The sequence below is a fragment of the Impatiens glandulifera genome, chromosome 3 (genome assembly GCF_907164915.1).
Source record: "Impatiens glandulifera chromosome 3, dImpGla2.1, whole genome shotgun sequence".
Classification (NCBI taxonomy): Eukaryota; Viridiplantae; Streptophyta; class Magnoliopsida; order Ericales; family Balsaminaceae; genus Impatiens; species Impatiens glandulifera.
The window spans coordinates 11,791,905-11,811,743 of NC_061864.1; the positions used below are offsets into that span (position 1 = coordinate 11,791,905).

General features: G+C 32.7%; 3 protein-coding genes across 3 annotated transcripts; 2 read left to right on the forward strand and 1 right to left on the reverse strand.

Moving 5' to 3' along the window:
- The first annotated feature begins 2,762 nt into the window (after positions 1–2,762).
- LOC124932255 (peroxidase 27-like) lies at positions 2,763–4,138 on the forward strand. Its single transcript, XM_047472873.1, has 4 exons — positions 2,763–2,999; positions 3,092–3,280; positions 3,429–3,594; positions 3,678–4,138. The coding sequence occupies exons 1-4, from the start codon at positions 2,778–2,780 to the stop codon at positions 4,079–4,081; spliced, it is 981 nt and encodes a 326-aa protein (XP_047328829.1). The 5' UTR covers positions 2,763–2,777; the 3' UTR covers positions 4,082–4,138.
- A 3,391-nt stretch (positions 4,139–7,529) lies between these two features.
- On the forward strand, positions 7,530–15,693 carry LOC124929209 (sister-chromatid cohesion protein 3). The gene is made up of 21 exons (XM_047469508.1): positions 7,530–7,861; positions 7,965–8,187; positions 8,791–8,903; positions 8,996–9,088; positions 9,233–9,393; positions 9,477–9,713; positions 9,903–10,047; positions 10,144–10,322; positions 10,397–10,542; positions 10,614–10,741; positions 11,425–11,598; positions 12,342–12,503; positions 12,588–12,788; positions 12,860–13,006; positions 13,082–13,288; positions 13,437–13,581; positions 14,207–14,313; positions 14,401–14,538; positions 14,627–14,892; positions 14,991–15,115; positions 15,236–15,693. The coding sequence occupies exons 1-21, from the start codon at positions 7,814–7,816 to the stop codon at positions 15,469–15,471; spliced, it is 3,381 nt and encodes a 1,126-aa protein (XP_047325464.1). The 5' UTR covers positions 7,530–7,813; the 3' UTR covers positions 15,472–15,693.
- A 358-nt stretch (positions 15,694–16,051) lies between these two features.
- On the reverse strand, positions 16,052–17,878 carry LOC124930748 (protein SLOW WALKER 1). The gene has a single exon (XM_047471098.1). It carries the CDS (start codon positions 17,842–17,844, stop codon positions 16,264–16,266), a length of 1,581 nt encoding a protein of 526 aa, XP_047327054.1. The 5' UTR covers positions 17,845–17,878; the 3' UTR covers positions 16,052–16,263.
- Positions 17,879–19,839: the final 1,961 nt, after the last annotated feature.

Here is a 19,839-nt window from a genome sequence, read left to right on the forward strand (position 1 = left end):
ATTTATTTAAATGTTAAGAACTAACTTTGATCTTCAGAATTTTAACGGCCTTCAGTTCAATTTAAAATGTAAATAATAATATATATAATATATACCAATTCGCCCGCCAAAAAGTTATCCAATATTAACTTGTTTGTCTTTTTTTAGGCTACTTAATTACCTTAATATATATATATATATATATATATATATATATATATATATATATATATATATATAATATTGTGTTGACTACAATCAAAATCTTATATAGAGTGGCATAAATGTTGAAAATGAAATTTCTATAAAAAAAATAATAATTATTATTATAATAATGATTTAAACAAAAATACTTTAAGTTCTTTTAAAAACTCTTTTTCAAACTCAAAAATATGTTTTTAGAATATTTATTCTTTTACCAACTTTTTAACATTTTCAATATTATCTAATATTTATAAATTTTATAAATTAAACCATAATACTTTTTATATTTATCTAAAAATCTTAAAATTAACTTTTTTCATCTTAAATATTTGTCAATTAATATAGTCTAAAATGTCTTTTATTTTTAATTTGTAGTGTGTAATATTATTTTCTTAGTATTTTATTTTAATGTATTTTTTAAACTTTTTTTTTATTAATTTTGTTAATTATTAAAAATTTAGGATACATACAATAAAATATTTAAGAAAAAAATAATTAAATATATATAAAAGAATAATATTAATATATAAATAAATCATATAAATATATAAAAATTAAAATCAATATATTAAAAGATTATATAAAAAAATAAAATAAATTATATAAAAAAAATTAAACATACCACTTTAAACTTAATTTATAAATATTAAAATACATTAAGACTGAAATATATATATAAAATAATCTTTTTTAGATAAACAGTGAAAACGTATTTTTAAGAGAGAAAAATAGATCAAAAACTCATGAGTTTGACGGTGGATTGGAGCTTCCACACCCAGGTTTTTGGGTATGCCGTTGGATTGGAGACGGTTTAATATTGTGGTCGAATTAACTCCTTAAAATAAAAATATAAAAATATCTCTCAGTTAAAATAAATCAATCATTGTTTTATTTATCCTCCTACCAATTATATTACTTAATTTTTAAATAAAATATTTTGTAATTTTTAAAAACTAATTTTATTTTATCATTATATAATGATACTTTTTAATAAATAAAAAATTATTTAAAAAAATTGCTTTACTAAAATTTTAACAAAAAAAAATGTTTGTCAACTGCTGTGATTAATAAATAAGCCATTTAAACCTTTTGATAATGTTCATTTCTAGTCTCCCAAATGTTTTTATTTATTTTTTTAAGTTTGAAAATTATATTTATCTCCATTGTCATTATTTTTATTTTACCTTAAAGTTTGTTTTAAGTAAATTGAACACATGACACTATTATTTATTGAGCTACCTTAATAAGTTAATCAAATGTTTTTATAATTTTGACCACCCAATTTAATTTAATTTAATTTACAGTCTAATTTTCATCATGTAATTAATTATATTATCACGACCGTGCATGGCGGGTTTTTATCATGTTATCTCATTCCACCCACCCCATACTTGATTAGTTTAACTGTACATACTCGTGGGTATCAAATTTACCTTGATATATATTACCTTAAGAGCGGAATTAAATATAAATATTTGTTAACGGGTTGACCAATAATTGGTAACAACTATCTATCATATATATATATATATATATAATTAAACAATTATTTGATTTCATCCACTATCATTATATTTCTATTTCTAATTAACTTATTAATAAGATTCTTGCACTATTCTTAAATTAAAAAATCAATCAATCCTAATGATGTTGGGCGCGCGCCATACCTATTAAATTGCGTGTGGAGAATGTTAATGTTTAAATCAAATAATTGTAATTGGGTACTCTATAAGTTTCAATAGATAGAACTAAAGTCAATACAAACCATTAATTTAAGTTTTCCCATTGTTTCCGTGTGTAAAGACTTTTCAATCAAACAGCTAAGCTAGCTGCATTGCAATTATGAATTAATTAACATATATATATAAACAATATCCCTAATTTCTTCAAATCATTGTAAACACACTTTTTTTGTTTGAGTCCACTTTAGATTTCAAATTAAACCACTACTACACAACATGAATTAATGAATGTTGCATGCATTGTAGAAAATCTCAAATTATCATTAGTCGATCAAAAGAAGAAAAGAAGCGTAAAATATGTTAGAATCACACTATTTTTACATGAAACATTTCGGAACTTGAAGCTCGATATCCTTTATTGTAGTGTCCATACATTTGATGGTTTAACATAAAGAATTAGGGTTTTACTTATTAAACTTGATCAATTCTTGATTTGTCTCGTGTCATATGTTTTGGGGCATTTACGAAGTCTTGTGAATATTAGTCGTCATCATATTCTTAAATAGGGGTGCAATTCTGTGTGTTAAGACTTTCTTAGCCTATTATAATATATGAATGACCGGCCGGCCCATGTATTGTAATTTGTATGAGATATTAAACAAATATGACCTTATTATATTATATCCTTCTACATTAATCTCTCTTTCATTTTCATCTCTATACCTAGCTAGAATACTGTTTAATTATTAGCTGGAATTGCTCTGGGAAGCTTCATACTATATGGGTATTTAAGGAAGTAGCTAACACTTAACTTTCCACACAAACCAACTTCATTTTCTAATCTTCCCCTCAACTTTTAATTAGTTAGAGGAAGTGCAAAGCTGCTACAAAGCTCATTAATCAATCAAGAAGATGAGGTCTAGTACTATTAACATTGATCTTCTAATGGTTTGTTTAGTTGTTGCATGTTTTCTTGGTACTACTCAAGGGGGTGACCTCCGGAAGAACTTCTATAAGAAAACTTGCCCTTTGGCCGAGGAAATTATCCGTAATGCTACATGGAAACAAACATCCACCAACTCTAACTTGCCCGCTAAATTGCTTAGGATGCATTTTCACGATTGTTTTGTCAGGGTAAGTAACTAATATAAATATTATAAGCAGTTTTGTAATATGTGATTATTTTTTTCACATCTTAACTAGATACGTGTTTTGTCGTGTTTCAGGGTTGTGATGGCTCCATTCTACTAGATTCACCAAATCAGACTGCGGAGAAGAATGCGATTCCAAACTTGTCATTGGCGTTCTTCAATGTGATCGATGATATCAAACAAGAATTGGAGAGAAAGTGCCCCGGAGTGGTGTCTTGCGCTGATATCTTAACTTTGGCAGCTAGAGACTCGGTGTCATTCCAAGTAATTCTCGATCTTTCTTTTCTAAACTATAATGTTTTTTACAAACGTGAAGATTCCATTGATTGTGAGTAAATTACAAATCTAAGTCATGAAAATATATGTCATAAAATAATCAAATAAACAACAAAAAGACATGCATAAATTGCAGTTTCAAAAGCCAATGTGGGAGGTGTTGACCGGAAGAAGAGATGGGAAAGTGTCGATACAAGCTGAGGTTTTGCCCAACCTGCCCGGGCCTTTCGATAATTTCACCACCCTCATGCAACACTTCACCAGCAAAGGTCTCAACCTCCACGACCTTGTCGTCTTGTCAGGTACATTAATAACAATTAACAATTCATTGTCTTGTCGGAAAATTATTAATAATAATAATAATATTGAAAACTTGGCGGTTCAGGAGGACACACAATTGGAGTAGGGCACTGCAATCTCTTCAGCAACCGACTATACAACTTCACCGGAAAAGGCGACCAGGATCCTTCCTTGAATCCCACATACGCCGCCTTCTTGAAAACTAAATGTTTGACAGTAACTGATACCGTTACTACGGTTGAAATGGATCCCAACAGTTCTCTTACATTCGATGCAGACTACTACTCTGTTGTGTTACAGAAAAAGGGACTTTTTCAGTCCGATGCTGCCCTCATTACGAATCAACAGTCCAAGAAGATCGTCGGAGAACTCGTCTCCGGCGCCAAATTCACCGTGGAGTTTGCTCAGTCTATGAAGCGGATGGGAGCAATTGGAGTCCTCACCGGTAACGATGGAGAGATTAGAAAGAAGTGCAACGCCGTTAATTAATAATTACCTACTTAATTTGTGATTTATATTACTTAATTAATTGTTGTTGTTGTTGAGAAACCGGAATTGTCTAAAAATTTAATCATGTCTTTATCTTTGAGATTTCTGTAATTGTTCAGTTTCTTGTATTGGAGTATTGAATAAACAAATAAAATCAATTAGTATTTTTATTATAAATATTCAAATTCATACAATCACTTAATTCATCTTATTTATTTTTCTTTAGTTTTTTTTATTAATAACTTTTCTATTTTATTTCTTTTCGATCATTCAATCATCTTAACTCATTAATTAAATTTAGATTTTATCTTACATTTGTTGGGCAGTGAGTATTTTTATTTTTTATTTTTTTATGTTTTCATTGTTATTTCAAATAATTAATCTTAAACCACTGTTACATTCGTATTTTTTTTATTTTTTAGTTATGCTTAAACCACTATTGCATAATCTTTTTAAAATTATAAATAAATAGTACTTTATTTTATTTTTATACCGTTTAAATATATAATATAACATTATAATAATTTAACTAATTAAAAATTCAAATAATATATATACATTTTCAGAAAATAATTATGAATTTAAAAAAAAAAATCTAAATAACCCAACAATATCCAAGCTAAGAGTCTAATATTTTGATCAACATTTCCGAACAAACATATATAATTTAGATTTTCATATTTTTGATTTTTAACAAAATCTTTGTTATATCAAATAACCTAAATAATGAAGATTTACACTAAGGCCTGCCCGGACTTTTGGGTCCTAGTAGGTTTTTTTTTTAGTGAATTTTGAAATATTTTGAACTGTATCCAGCACATAATTTAGCCTTTTAGCAATCCATTTATTTCTTTATCTTTCTCTTTCAATATCTTAGAGCAATGCCAATATAAGATATGAACCTCAATACAATATAATAAGAACTCGGACAAAAGAAAGCACTCTCAAAACACAAAAGACAGAACTAACAAGATTAGGGGAAATAAAAAGGAGGAGAGAAGGAGACCTAACTTGGGAAATGCGTACTGAAACTTCATTCTATCCATTGTATGGATTGGGGCTAAGCTTACTTATGAATAAACAAGAGATTCAGGATGGAATTCGCACAAGATATAGCATGCCTAGAGCACTAAGCATGTACATGGACTATGGCAGTAGCAAGCATCTTATACTAATAATCCACCCTTGCTAGCATTAAATTCTATTTTTATAAAAACTCTACTTCAATCAATGTCTTTCTCGGAAGTGACAGATCCAAAATGTACTCCTACAAGTAAAGGGAGTTAAAATAGATCCGTTTTTGGTTAGATGCGACTATGACTTCATTGATGAAGTAAGCTGACCCTATCCTCTAAAAAGAAAGCCATATCGTAACCCTAACGCTGTTCCTATTCATGAGTCTTACCCTTTTCTCAATTGGAACAATTGATAGGTTTCCCCCTTTGATTCTCATTGTGGGGCATTCAATGCACTTGATGTATACCAGAAAGAAGAGGCTTTCCCGTGGGTTGGCTGGGTTAGGAGAGTAGCCGTCTCTTCCCTCTCCAAAAATCTATTTCAGTAGAGGGTATGATGTCGATGGCCCGAGGTAGAGCACTCAAGGCTCTTTTTTATTTTTTATTGTTATTCCATTCTTTCTTTTCTATTCGAATCAGAAAAGGAAAAAAATTACTTAATATATTTGTAAGCAACCCTATCACATCTGCAAATTAATTTAAATGATTTTTTATTTGCAATAGATTTGGTGTTGGATTGTTTTTATTGGAAAAACAAATATATATAGAGAGTAATAAGAGAGAACGCGGATTTGGAGTCACCCAAAGTACGTGAAAATATAATATTCCATTTAAATTTTAACTTTTATAAAAGTAAGATAATATTTTTATTATTAAATTAAATAATTCGATGTATTAAAAGAAATGTGAGTTTTGAAACTTTTTAATGTTTGAGTTTTTTTTGGGTAGGTTTAATTGTTTTTGTTTTAAAATTATTTGATAAAAAAATGTTATTTGAGTTTTTAATTTAATGATGTTTGTAATAAGTTTTATATTTAAAATTTAAATTTTATAAAAATAAAGTAAGAATATTTTGATTGATAAATTAAAAGAAATATAACGTATTAGATGAGTTTGTGGAAAAAATTAAAGGAGGAAATGAAATATATCTATTTAGATATGTAATATTGTCCAAATTATAATTAAGAAGGAGAATATGAGCAATAGTATGTTTTTTTATTCTAAAACTGTTAAAAATATATCAGTAAATCAAGTTTGTATAAACTTGATAATTGATCAATTGAAGAATGCCTAAAACTTGATAATTGAGCAATAAGATGAGTGCAAGTAAAAATAATATATGGACAATTTAAAAATATATATATAGAAAAGATGTACAAAACCAAATAAAAAAAAAAAATCACAATTCATTCTAAATGCATCTTCCTTCATCCATTTTTTTAAAATCAACTACATTATTATACCAATTTAGTTTTTGTTTATTAGTTTCTTAGCCAAACCTAGGACCTAGGGTGATAGATATTAGATAATCTGATTGTGCTGTTTTTATTATAAATTTAAATATAATCTTATTAAGTCGATTATATTATATCAAAGCTTTCCGTTTTGCCCCGTATCAGTAATATTGACTCGGTTATATATATATATATATATATATATATATATATATATATATATATAAAAGCATATATAATCAATCATTTATATTTGATATGCTTATAAAGTAATTTAAAATAAAAACGAAAAAACAAGTTTGTATGTCTGTAAATTTGCTTATATATTATAATTTTAATTAATATATTTCGATTGGTATGAGAATCAAGATATTTAAATATATCATATATATTTAACTCTAACATATATGTTTTTTATTTGTGTCTCTCTTAGTTTGGATTAAGTCGATATAACGGTTTTATCGTTTTAATACATTTAAATAATCAATCCAAATTAGAAATTGACTAGACGTAAATGTTCATGCATCTATAAATTCTTATTAATACGAACTCTTTTTTGGCTAACCAGACCGTGTCGGGACAAAACTTAAAATACCGACTCTTGACTGGAACATTCTTTGTTTTCAAGTCTGATGAAGCGTCTAAGGTGGTCTAAAGAATAGGGCTCAATTGCCCAGGGCGAAAGCGGTATCAAAGCGAGACATAAGTTGATTATCCTCGCTTAGAAATCTATCACAGCTTTCGGACATACAAATAATTTACTGAGATTAATTAATCAATGCATTATAGCAAAATTGCAAAAAAAATATATTTAATCCACAAGCAATGTAAACATTTTCTTAAAAATTAATGAGTCATCAACAACAACAAAAACAAATATTTGATGGCTTATTTATTATGTATAGATATTGGTAGATTATTATACATTGATGATGTATTTCAAGAGCGGATTGTATTAAGCCATCGTGTGTAGCTAGGTTGACCCCAAACAGGGTGGTCAGGACTCAGGACTGGTTGTGATCGAATCGTGCAAACGAAAACCCCCCATTATATGTTACTTACTTCCAGATATTGGCGGGAGTTTTTCCAATTCTACTTCTCTCTCGAAATCCCTTTCGAACCGAGAAATTATGCTCTGAGGTGAACAACAACAACACACACTTGCCAACTTATCAATTTCTCTCGCGATCGATCGATCGATCGAAGAAGAGCGGACAGTTCCAATTTCTCTCATCTCCCCCAATTGTCGTGTAAATTAAGCTATGGAGGAGGACACGCCAGTACGTTCAGAAGCACCTCCTCGCCGCTCGGTTGGTTTTCTTTACATTTTCGTTACATCTTCTCTGCCTAATTGAACATTTCCTTAGCTAAATCCTTTGCTCAACGGATGTTCTGGCTTGTTGCTTTATACAGAAAAGAGCTAGGGTTCAGACTACTGGAGCCGCCAGTAATCGGTCGACTAAGAATACTGGTCGCGGTCGCAAAGAGAGTGCAGACCCGCCCGATCAGAGCCCTAACCAGGATGAGCGAGAGGATTCCTTCGAAGATTTTGAAGAACCTCGTCCGAAAGCCAAGCGGGTGAAGACTACTGAGGGTGCTTCTGCTGCAGTTCTGAAAGATGATATAAGCTTCATTGGTTAGTTGTTCTTAAGATAAAATTCTATATTTTGACCCTAATTCACTGAACTATTGGAAATCTGTAATGTTAGTAACTTGATTACAATTGTGCTGAAAACATATAGCTCTTCTCAGTTAGCAACAAGATCTTCAAGTTTTGTAGTACCCGGGACATTGTGGTCAGTGTTAATATGATGTGTTAACTAGGAAATCCATCAATCTTTAGAGTTTAGGTTAGGTTTTTATCATTCCCTGTCTGTATTTGGTGTAAATTGTTAATTCGTTTCTCCCGAATGTAGTGCTTTCTGAAATTCTATGTATTTATGCACTGTCTTGTCTATTACTCTCTGATGATCCTTTGTTTTTTTCAATTAGTGTGTGCTGTTTATTTTTTTGAAACGCAGAGTAGGGTTCTAACTAACAACCTTCTGCTTAGGAAGCAGATACTCTAACCACTGAGCTACACTATATTGGCGTTTATTTTTTATTTTATTGTTCTCTTTGTGAATTTCGTAACTAAATCCGCCTCCTGTTCTAATTGCTTTGCCAGAGACACTTATATCTCTCTTAAGCCCTTTCATGTAAATGATTGGTGGAAGTGATATATATTATTCCTCTGCAGAAGTCATAAGAAGTAACTCAAAACTCATCCCTCAAGTGGTTAAGCTCTGGCTTGGACAGTATGAGACCAATAAAAAGTCTGCAATGGCAGAACTTTTGATGACACTGTTTGAGGTAATCTAGCATAGACCTAAAAGATCATACTACTAGTTAAATGATTTGTATCTTCTCTTTCAAAACTCATACTTCTACCTGGTCTTTAACAGGCTTGTGGAGCAAAATACCAAATTCGAGGAGAGTTCATAGATGAGACTGATGTTGATGATGTTGTGGTTGCCTTAGTTAATATGGCTAAAAGGGTATCATTTACCAAATACAGATGTTTCTTTGTGTATCAATCCCTGTTGTTTTTTGTCTTTTGAACCAATTCATTATTATCTGGACCTTGTAAGTTATGTTGCAAAATTGACCCTTGTTGTTTGATTTACAACATGAAATCTTAGGGTGATGTTGAAGACTATCAAACATCGAAGAAGAAAGATTTCAAGAATTTCAAAGATAGTCTTACTACTTTCTGGGACAATTTGGTATCTGAGTGTCAAAATGGACCACTGTTTGATGAGGTTTTTGATAAATGCATTGACTATATAATTGCTCTCTCATGGTAAGTGCTCAGCCGCAAGGTTCTGATCTTATTAGCCTTTCAAGGAGGCTCGACAGATTGATCCTTTTTTTAAACCTTTGCAGTACTCCGCCTAGAATTTACAGACAGATTGCTTCATTGACGGGACTTCAGATTGTAACATCACTTATAGATGTTGCTAGAGTCCTTGGAGAGCAACGTGAAACTACTCAGAGACAATTGAATGCTGAGATGAAAAAGCGAACTGAAGGGCCGCGCGTGGAATCACTGAATAAAAGATTATCAGCTACTCATGAGCAGATCACAGTGATAGAGGAGATGATGCGTAAAATATTTACTGGGTAAGAAGAAGTCATTATTTTTGCTGGATATAACTATATCCTCAATTTGGTTTCAAGTAAAGGTAAAATCATTGTATTTAAAATAATTATAGATAAGCATCAAAGGAAGTCAAATAATTATATCACTTGATATCAATTTTTCTTCTTTTTGGTTTACCATTTAAAACTGAATTATACAACTCCTTATAGGTTGTTCGTCCACCGTTACCGAGATATTGATCCCGACGTTCGAATGTCATGCATTCAGTCACTTGGAATTTGGGTTCTGTCATATCCATCACTGTTCTTGCAGGATCTGTACTTGAAATATCTCGGATGGACTTTAAATGACAAAGTGAGTAATACGTTCTGAACAGATGTTTAATAATCTTTTTATGCCATTCCTATATGGGAAATCTAATTATTCTTTTCCTCTTTGTTGCATATGAAGAATGCTGGTGTAAGAAAGGCTTCAATTTTTGCTTTACAAAGTTTGTATGAGGTGGATGATAATGTGCCCTCTCTTGGTCTTTTCACGGAAAGATTTTCTGCTAGAATGATTGAGCTTGCTGATGATGTCGATATATCTGTGTCTGTGTGCGCTATTGGCCTTATAAAACAACTGTTAAGGTACTTTTTGGCAGATCATTACCGTAAAATCTTTCTCATGCTAATTGTTTCATTGGCTTCTGGTGCTCTTGTAGGCATCAGCTACTGAATGAGGATGATTTGGGATCTCTGTATGATTTGTTGATTGATGATCCACCAGAGATCAGACGTGCTATCGGGTCCCTCGTATATGAACACTTGATTGCCCAGAATTTTAATAGTTCTCAATCACATACACGAGGTTTGTTCAGAACCCACTATTTTTAAAGTGGTGGAAATCTAGATTTTGATCATTGAACTGCTATTTGACAGGTGAAGAAACTGCTTCTTCAGAGGTGCATCTTGGTAGAATGCTTCAAATACTTAGAGAATTCTCAACGGACCAAATTCTTAGTAACTATGTCATAGACGACGTTTGGGAATATATGAATGCCATGAAGGTATGTGATCATGGCCATATAAGTTCTGCATATCATAGGCCAATTAAAAATAAATAAATCTGCCAACCCATTGTCTGATGAAGTTGTGGAATTACCAGTCAGGTTTTTGTAGACATATATATGAATTAATGAATATAATGTGGACTAAAATGAGCTCAACTTCCTCTGTGAGCTTTTATTGAACAATCGTCTAATGTAGACATAAGTATTATGGATGCATGTGTGTTTTTAACTGTCATCTGCGAGATGTTATATAAGATCGGTTTCATCTTGCATTAAAGATTTCTTTTTTAAAAGGCTGAATCTCTCTAGCTAATTTTACCTTGTTGTAACAAACCTGAAGTTTATGACATTCTTCACAACTCAAGGGATAGGAATATAAACCTTTTTCATCAAGGAATACATATTGCTGACATGAAATATAAACATAATTGTTTAACATTGCCTTGCTGCAATTATATTCCCAAAAAACAAAAATCACTGTCTTGCTGCAATTGGATTCGCTAAACAGACCTCTAACAACAACTAAACAACTAAGTATAGGATAAAAGATCCATAGGCTACCACTTTTTTCTGGGAATAAAAGTGCTCTTATCTAACTGAATTTAACTACCTGGATACCATTTAAGCAGAGACAGACAGTTTCTTGCTCTTTAGTCTGATTATTGCATACTATTTTGCAGGACTGGAAATGTATTATCTCAATGCTACTTGATGAGAACCCATTAATCGAGCTTACTGATGAAGATGCCACAAATTTGATTCGGCTTCTTTGTGCTTCTGTCAAAAAGGCTGTAGGAGAGAGGATAGTTCCTGCAACTGATAACCGCAAGCAGTACTATAACAAAGCTCAAAAGGTCAATGTCCCTACTGGGAGTAGTCTTACCCTATCTATCATTTTCCCTCAAGTATTGTGTTGCTTCATAGATGGTTCTCAATGTTCACGAGTTCGAATATTTAGAAAATATTAATACCCGCATCCTCATTATTTTCCAGATTTTTACTACATTAGAAATTGTGAAAGTTGAGTTTTTTAGCAGCACGGTGCTGCTCCTACAAATTGGGAGTCTTGGCTGTTTGTATGCTAGATAACTCTGGACTGTAAAGCTTATTGTCCAGACCCAGAAGTTCCTAAATAAGGTCAAACATACTAGGTTTTGGTGCTAAGAAATTGACGTGGAAACCAATCAATATGAGCAAGAATATCTGACAGGTCAGCTTATAAGTTGTATTCAGGTTGCACTTGAGGGGATGTATCCAAGTGGCTGAATAAAACAGCCCTAACTATGGCCAAAACTACTTTGCTTTACTTACTCACTGTATCCTACTTCCACACCCAACATCCAGCATTGGCTGGATGAGTTTTTTTCCCAGGATTTGGGCAATGTGCAACATTCAGTTTTCTTTTGGAATTTTGAGTTTATTTATGATCTCTATTTCACTTTTGATAGATGTCTGGATTCTGGACTAGTCAAATACTAAATCTCCTTGTGTCTGCCCAATAATAAGTGCTGATGTAGCAATTTGTTTTTGTTGAATTTGACAGCTATTTTTATTTTGGAAAATTAATCTAGATAAGTTGGTTTTTGTTTATTACCAGGAACTGATAGATACGGATAGACGTAATATAACCATTGCCATGATGAAGCGTTACCCACAGCTTCTTAGTAAATATATGGCTGATAAAGCAAAGATAGCACCACTAGTTGAGATTATCACTCATATGAACCTTGAACTCTATTCTTTGAAGAGACAGGAGCAGGTTGGTATCATGACTAATCCTTGACATTAATTTACATTTTTCATTACATAATCTTCATGTGACTTGTTTTTTGTATCCTCCTAGAATTTCAAATCAGCTGTCCAGATGATAAAAGAGGCATTTCTGAAGCATGCTGACAAAGATGCATTGAGATCTTGTGTGAAGGCTATCCATTTCTGTTCCAATGAGAGTCGGGGAGATTTACGAGATTTCGCGCAAAACAAACTTAAAGAACTTGAGGATGAGCTTACCACTAAGCTAAAATCGGCAATAAGAGAAACTGTGGTAACTTCCTATAAAGCAGAGCCCTGGTCTATTGTTTTGTGATCTGAGTGAACTTATGTTTCAATTTCCAGGAAGGTGATGATGAGTCTGATGAGTACACCCTTCTTCTGTGCCTGAAGAGGTTGTATGAGCTTCAACTGTCAAGACCAGTTTCTATTGAAAGCTTATATGAAGAAATGTCCAAATCTCTTCCAACATTTAGAAACGTGAACATTGAGGTGTGTTTTTTATTTCCATTCAGAGTACATTGTATTGTGTGCTTCTAATTTATGTGGTTGCTAATGGTCATTCAGGTTGTCATTTTTCTACTCCTCAACATGTATTTGCATGTTGCTTGGTCCCTGCACTCCATTATAAATAGTGATGCTGTGTCTGAGGAATCACTTTTCTCCTTATCCTCTAAGCGAACCGCTCTCTTGCAGCAGCTTGAATACTTCCTGCAAAACCCTTCTGAGATTCAGGGGGAGGGAAGAAGGCTCATAAATCATTTAGCATGCAGGGTAAGGAGTCGCAGTACAGATTCTTGTATCATTTGGCATTCTATTCTTCTAAAGATTGAATTTTAGCAAAGAACTGTTTTTAGATTACTTCATTTAGTAAGGTTTCTGAATAAGAACATAGACTGATAACTTTTTATTATTGTTCAAGGTTTGCATATTACTTTCAGAAATGTGGTGCTTATTTAGAAAGTCGAACTTTGCATCAACAAAGCTGGAAATCTTAGAATATAGTCCTGACCAGTCTATCCTTAGACAGTTCTGGGGCCTTTGTGAACAACAACTCAAGATTTCAGGTAACTATTGATATTTTGGATACCATGCTGAAATCAATTGATCTCCCTTGACAAAGGTCAAATGGAAGAATATATTGTATATAAATACATTTTTTGGATTTTATGAACAATGAAAGGGAAAAGTGAAGTTATAAACTCATTACCCTGTCATTTTAAGGTGTTCATACTCTACCAGTTTGCTTGATATGGTAGAGCAACACAAATATGAAATACATACAGAATACTCAACAAGACATATATACATTTATCACTTTTGACCACTAAAAATGAGATGATGAAGAGATATTTTGCTATATCTTGTACTTGAGTCCCCATGGGAAAAAGTTATCTGATTTTGTCTGTTTTTACCAGACTGAGATAGAAGACATGGAAACATGGCATCTCTCTTTCTGTACTGAATATTTTAACTATGTTTGGTTTGAGTGGAATTGGAATTGGAATTGGAATTGGAATTGGAATTGAATGTATATGATATTTTTTTTTATCAAATTTTCCATCCTCCCCACTTTAGAATTGCAACTTCTTTCTCCATACATAATAATTGAATTGTAACCAAATCCAATTATACATCCAAACAAACCCTAGATAAATTTGAAATTCAATACATCTGTCATTCTTCCCACAGATGAGGCAGAAGATGATGATGTCAATGCAGAGTACATAGAGGAGACAAACAGGGATGCAGTTATGATTGCAGCTGCAAAGTTGGTTGCTACTGATGCAGTACCTAAGGTAAATCGTTGAATATAATATTATCTGATAGGTTGTAGTAGTTTTGCCAATAAAGGTTGTTGCTAAAGGTAGTTCTTATGCATGCAGGGGTATCTTGGTCCAGAAATCATCTCTCATTTTGTGATGCATGGATCAAGTGTAGCTGAAATTATTAAAAATCTGGTAGCTGTTCTAAAGAAGAAGGAGGATGACATCTCTAACATTTTCAAGGAAGCAGTAATAAGGGTTAGCACCAATTACTCTTAACACACACCAAATTATGCAGATTTTATTACTTCAAAACTCAAATTCTTATTAATTTTGATTTGGATAGGCCCATCAGCGGTATATGAAGGTCTACTCTGAAAGCAATGATGAAAGTCTAGCAGGGAAAAGCTTCCAAGAATGCAAAGATCTTGCTGCTAGGCTGTCTGGAACATTTGTAGGCATCGCAAGAAAGAAATATAGACCAGATATATTGAAAATTGTTAAGGAAGGGATAGAGTATGCATTTACTGATGCCCCAAAACGATTATCTTTTCTGGAAGGTGCTCTGATTCAGTTTGTTATGAAACTTCCTGCATCTGACATCCTGGACATGTAAGACAGTGTTATCCTTTTTTAATATTAATTATCTGGAAGTTGTATTTGTATATTCTTCAGATATAACAAACATCTGACTATTGTCTGCTTTCTAGTCTAAGGGATGTGCAGGGAAGAACAGAATTTGTTAACACTGAAGTAGACCCAAGTGGATGGCGCCCTTATCACACATTTGTGAACAGCCTACAGGAGAAGTATGCCAAAAACGACGATTTACAAGGTATAGTTACTCAAATAAACAAAAATGTCATTAATTCTAGTTAACCAGTAGTTAACCTGAATAAATATTTTGATTTTGAAGGGAGTATTTTTCTTTTTTGTTTGTTTGTTTGAGTTTTAGATGAAAAGGAGGGCGCAACTGTAAGACGACGAGGTCGCCCACGTAAGAAACGTGATTTGTCAGGAAAGAAACTATTCGATGATCAAATTTCAAGTGAAGAAGAAGAAGAGAATGCTTCTGACCAAGAAGAAGAAGAAGAGGAGGAAGAAGAAGAAATGCCTTTAATACATTCAATTAAGTCTGCAGCCAAGCTCCGCAATTTGAGAGTTTCACGTGATTCAGTGCCAGCCAGCTAGCTCCTAGAATTCCTCTTTTAGATCTCTAAAGCCATTTTCTTGCTTCCCCTGCTCAATGATTGGGCAAGTCTTTTTCTTTTCTTTTCTTTTCTTTTCTTTTTGCTAGTTGTTGTGAATTATGTCTTGATTTTAGTGGTATACTGGTACTAGTTCTTACTTAACATATATACGGTTTGAATTTGAACTTGTATTTGGCATATACCAATACAATATTTTGATTTATTGTTGTTTTTGAAAAAGTTGAGTCCTTTATTAAAATTATTGTCAAACAGGGAGCAACAATAATATGAGTTATTTAAATAATTCAACCAAAACATTTTAATTTCCCTCTCATCAATAACATTATATAAAATACTAAAATATCATTATTACACAAAAACATTGTCAAAATTACACCAAAACATTGTCGCTTTAACATTAAGATGGAGGTTCATTAACCTTTTCTCTATAACATGGTAAGTTTGCACTGAATTTGAATGAGATGGGTCAGTTTTTTGTTTGCAAGCAATTGACTTGGATAGGTATTGAATTTGCAGAGACATTCAATTCAGAGCTTGTATAACACTTCAAAAACCATAGATTACTGTAAGGGGTAATCTCCCCAAATTGATCCACTTCCAACTAAATCAAAATCAATAAAGCAGTTAACACATTACAAAATTCAAAATTGTTCAAATAATTAACCCTTCAACACCCCAAAAAACAAAACACATGAGCTCGGCGTGAATCTTACTAAAAAAAAGTCTTGATTTCTCATATAGAAACTGATTTTTAATGGAACAAAATTACCAGTTAAGAAGAAATACTAGTTGGAGTAGTCCTCCCAGCAATCCTCAACAAAGGTGAGATGATCCCTTGTACTTCCTGCAAACACTCTTGAACTCTTATCTCTTCATCAACTGATCTTTTCAAATTCCTAATATGCCCTTTCAATGTATCATCGAAACCATTTATATCTTCAACCCTCATCTCCACCACCTTCTTCGTTAACCTCAACAACAATCCTGCAAATCTCGGCACTGTCGAATACTTCTGCAAGAAACCCAAAAGCAAACCGAGCTCTTCAATCTCCAAATTCGAAACACATCTCATCAACTTCTTCCTAGCCACAAGCTCCTCCATAACCGCCACCACTTCCTCTGGATTCTTCCCTTCCAAAACAGCCACCAAAGCTTCCTTATGCCTAAACTTCTTCAGCAACTTATCGTGGGCAGACAACTTCACCTTCTTCGGCTTCATTATCGCATAATCACCCTCAGTAGGCTTCTCGTTTTGCCCTCTTTGGAAATACCGGAAATACGATGGCCTTAAAGATCGTTTAACAGGTTCTAACTCCATTAGGGCATTATCCTCAGTCTTCTTGGTTTTCCTTTTTCCTGCATATATAATCCCATTTGAAGAACCTACAATTCTGGTTGATGTATCTGGAGAGAATGCAACTGATAACAATGGTGAAGGGAACCTCATTGAATATGTTATCTTGAATTTTCCATAATCAAAAGCTTTCAAATACCCATCTAATGAAACACTCAGTATTCGAGCTTCTTCACCACCTTCTTTCCCAATCTTTCCTACACAGATTGAAGTTACAGTCTTGTTATGACTCTCCATTGAATACAACAGTTTCCCACCTCCAATTACATCCCAGATCTTCACTGAATTCCCTCCAGCAGTTGCTATTAACCCACCGGATGGCAGGAATATCACATCCTCCACCGGGCTTCCATGTTTGAGATCCATAACAGAGGTTCTATTTGAAGAAACCCTAACATCCCAAACCTTAATTGAATGATCATAAGAACCTGTGACAAACATATCATCACTAGCTGGGGATCCATCTCCGCACCGAACGTAATCTTTGTGACCTAGGAGATTGTAAATAGGGGTTTCGGTCGCAACATCCCAATACTTGACGACCGCGTCATCACCGCCGGAGATGAGATGAAGCTTGTCAACGCGCGGGAACTTGACGAGGTGGACCGGCCTTGAATGGTTGCGGAGATGACGGAGAGAAGTTCGGCTCTTGACGTCGAATACTTTGATGACTCCGGAGTGAGACCCAGCAGCGATGAGGCGGCCATCTGATCGGTAAGAGGCGGAAGTGGCGGTATCGCTGAAGGCGGAGATGGTAGACTTGGGTTCGATAGTTTGGGAAGAGAATAGGGTAACGGTGGCTGAATGAGTGGCGGCGAAATCGTGAGGACTGATAGGAGAGAATGAGAGAGATGTGATTGAAGAGATTAAAGGTTTGCCTAGCGGCTGCGGTTTGAATGATTTCCAGAATCTGGATTCTGGGTTTGATTCAGAAGTGTTTGTGTTTGGCTTGAGCTTTGCTTTCACTGGGTAAGTCTTCACAAGTTCTTGTTCCGCCATTGAAGCTCAAGAAGTAAGCTCCTCTTCTGGCGGCGACTCTGGTTTCTGCCCTGGTTATTATGAAGAATATATAGGGATAACATTTGTATTTTGATCCTTATATTTAAATGTAAATCTAATTTAGACCCCAAATGAAAACATTGTTTAACTTTAACCCTTTTAGAGGTAAGTTCGACTTAATTTTTCCCATTACATTTTTTTTATTCAACATGTTAATTTCTCTCTTTTGGACAGTAATTATAAAAATCTGGTTTTTATTTAATGAGTTAGTCAATTTTGACTATTTGACCTTAAATTGATATTAAGTAATAATTGTATTGAATAGTTTTTTTTTTTATTTGTAATGAGATTTTGTTCGATATAGATTTTTTTTATTTGCAATGATATTTTACTTGATATACATATAGATATAAAATCGAAATGAATGAGACCGTTTATAATAAAATTAAACTTAAAAATATAAGAATTTAGCCCTCTTGTAAATTGAATAGGGTGGCACTCAAAATATATTCATAAAATCTCTATATATATAAAGATGCTTAATTTTTAAAGTGTCCGGATTACCGGGTCGAGAGTTATGGTTAATTTAGATATATGTGAGAGTAAATTGATACTTGGGTCGGATTGTGGATTGACCCGCCCATAAACTTAAAACGGTTAAAAATAAAATTAAAAATGCTATAAGTATGATTCGAACTTGCAACATAACAAAACAAGTATGACATTTTAACCAATTAGGCTAATAAGACTTTATAATTTAAATTCAACCCAAAATTTGATAAACGCGTGACATTTTAACAATATAAGTTTAACTTTTTAACTAATTAATCTATATATATATATATAATGATGCTTAATTTTTAAAGTGTCCAGATTGCCGGGTCGAGAGCTGTGGTTAATTTGGATATATGTGAGAATAAATGGATATTTGGGTCGGATTGTGGGTTGACCCGCCCATAAACTTAAAACGGTTAAAAATAAAATTAAAAATGCTATAAGTATGGTTCGAACTTGCAACCTAACAAAACAAATACAACCTTTTAACCAACTAGACTAATAACACTTTATATTCAGCCCAAAATTTGAAAACGGCGTGACATTTTAACAATATAAGTTCAACTTTTTAACTAACTAATCTATATATATATAATGATGCTTAATTTTTAAAGTGTCCAGATTGTCGGGTGCTATAGGTATGGTTCGAACTTGCAAACTAACAAAAACAAGTACAATCTTTTAACCAACTAGGCTAATAACACTTTATATTTTAAATTCAACCCAAAATTTGATAAACGCGTGAAATTTTAACAATATAAGTTCAACTTTTTAACTAACTAATCTATATATATATATAATGATGCTTAATTTTTAAAGTGTCCGGATTGTCGGGTCGAGAGCTGTGGTTAATTTGGATATATGTGAGAGTAAATGGATACTTTGGTCGGATTTTGGGTTGACCCGCCCATAAACTTAAAACGGTTAAAAATAAAAATAAAAATGTTATAGGTATGATTCGAATTTGCAACCTAATAAACAAGTACAACCTTTTAACTAACTAGACTAATAACACTTTATATTTTAAATTCAACTCAAAATTTGATAAACGTGTGACATTTTAACAATATAAGTTCAACTTTTTAACTAACTAATCTATATATATATATATATAATGATGCTTAATTTTTAAAGTGTCCGAATTGTCGGGTCGAGAGCTGTGGTTAATTTGGATATATGTGAGAATAAATGGATACTTGGGTCGGATTTTAGGTTGACCCGCCCATAAAATTTTTATCGTAATATTTTTTTCACGATTTTTTATATTATTACTCGTGCAAATGCACGGGATAAATGCTAGTACGATAAAATATAACTATTTCAAATAATATGAGACTTGAATGTCTTTCTATCTTCAAGTTATTAAATTTGATTTTTTGGGTTGAAATAAGAAGGTATGATGACAAATTATTGAGTCCACTTTAGATTAGTCAAATAGAC

Bases quoted from the DNA above. Each gene is read 5' to 3' on its own strand.
- LOC124932255 (XM_047472873.1), top strand. From the start codon at position 2,778: ATGAGGTCTAGTACTATTAACATTGATCTTCTAATGGTTTGTTTAGTT. The intron at 3,281-3,428 runs GTAATTCTCGAT...CATAAATTGCAG, and splicing joins GAGACTCGGTGTCATTCCAA to TTTCAAAAGCCAATGTGGGA. The intron at 3,595-3,677 runs GTACATTAATAA...TTGGCGGTTCAG, and splicing joins CGACCTTGTCGTCTTGTCAG to GAGGACACACAATTGGAGTA.
- LOC124929209 (XM_047469508.1), top strand. From the start codon at position 7,814: ATGGAGGAGGACACGCCAGTACGTTCAGAAGCACCTCCTCGCCGCTCG. The intron at 10,742-11,424 runs GTATGTGATCAT...ACTATTTTGCAG, and splicing joins AATATATGAATGCCATGAAG to GACTGGAAATGTATTATCTC. The intron at 12,504-12,587 runs GTTGGTATCATG...GTATCCTCCTAG, and splicing joins CTTTGAAGAGACAGGAGCAG to AATTTCAAATCAGCTGTCCA.
- LOC124930748 (XM_047471098.1), bottom strand. From the start codon at position 17,844: ATGGCGGAACAAGAACTTGTGAAGACTTACCCAGTGAAAGCAAAGCTC.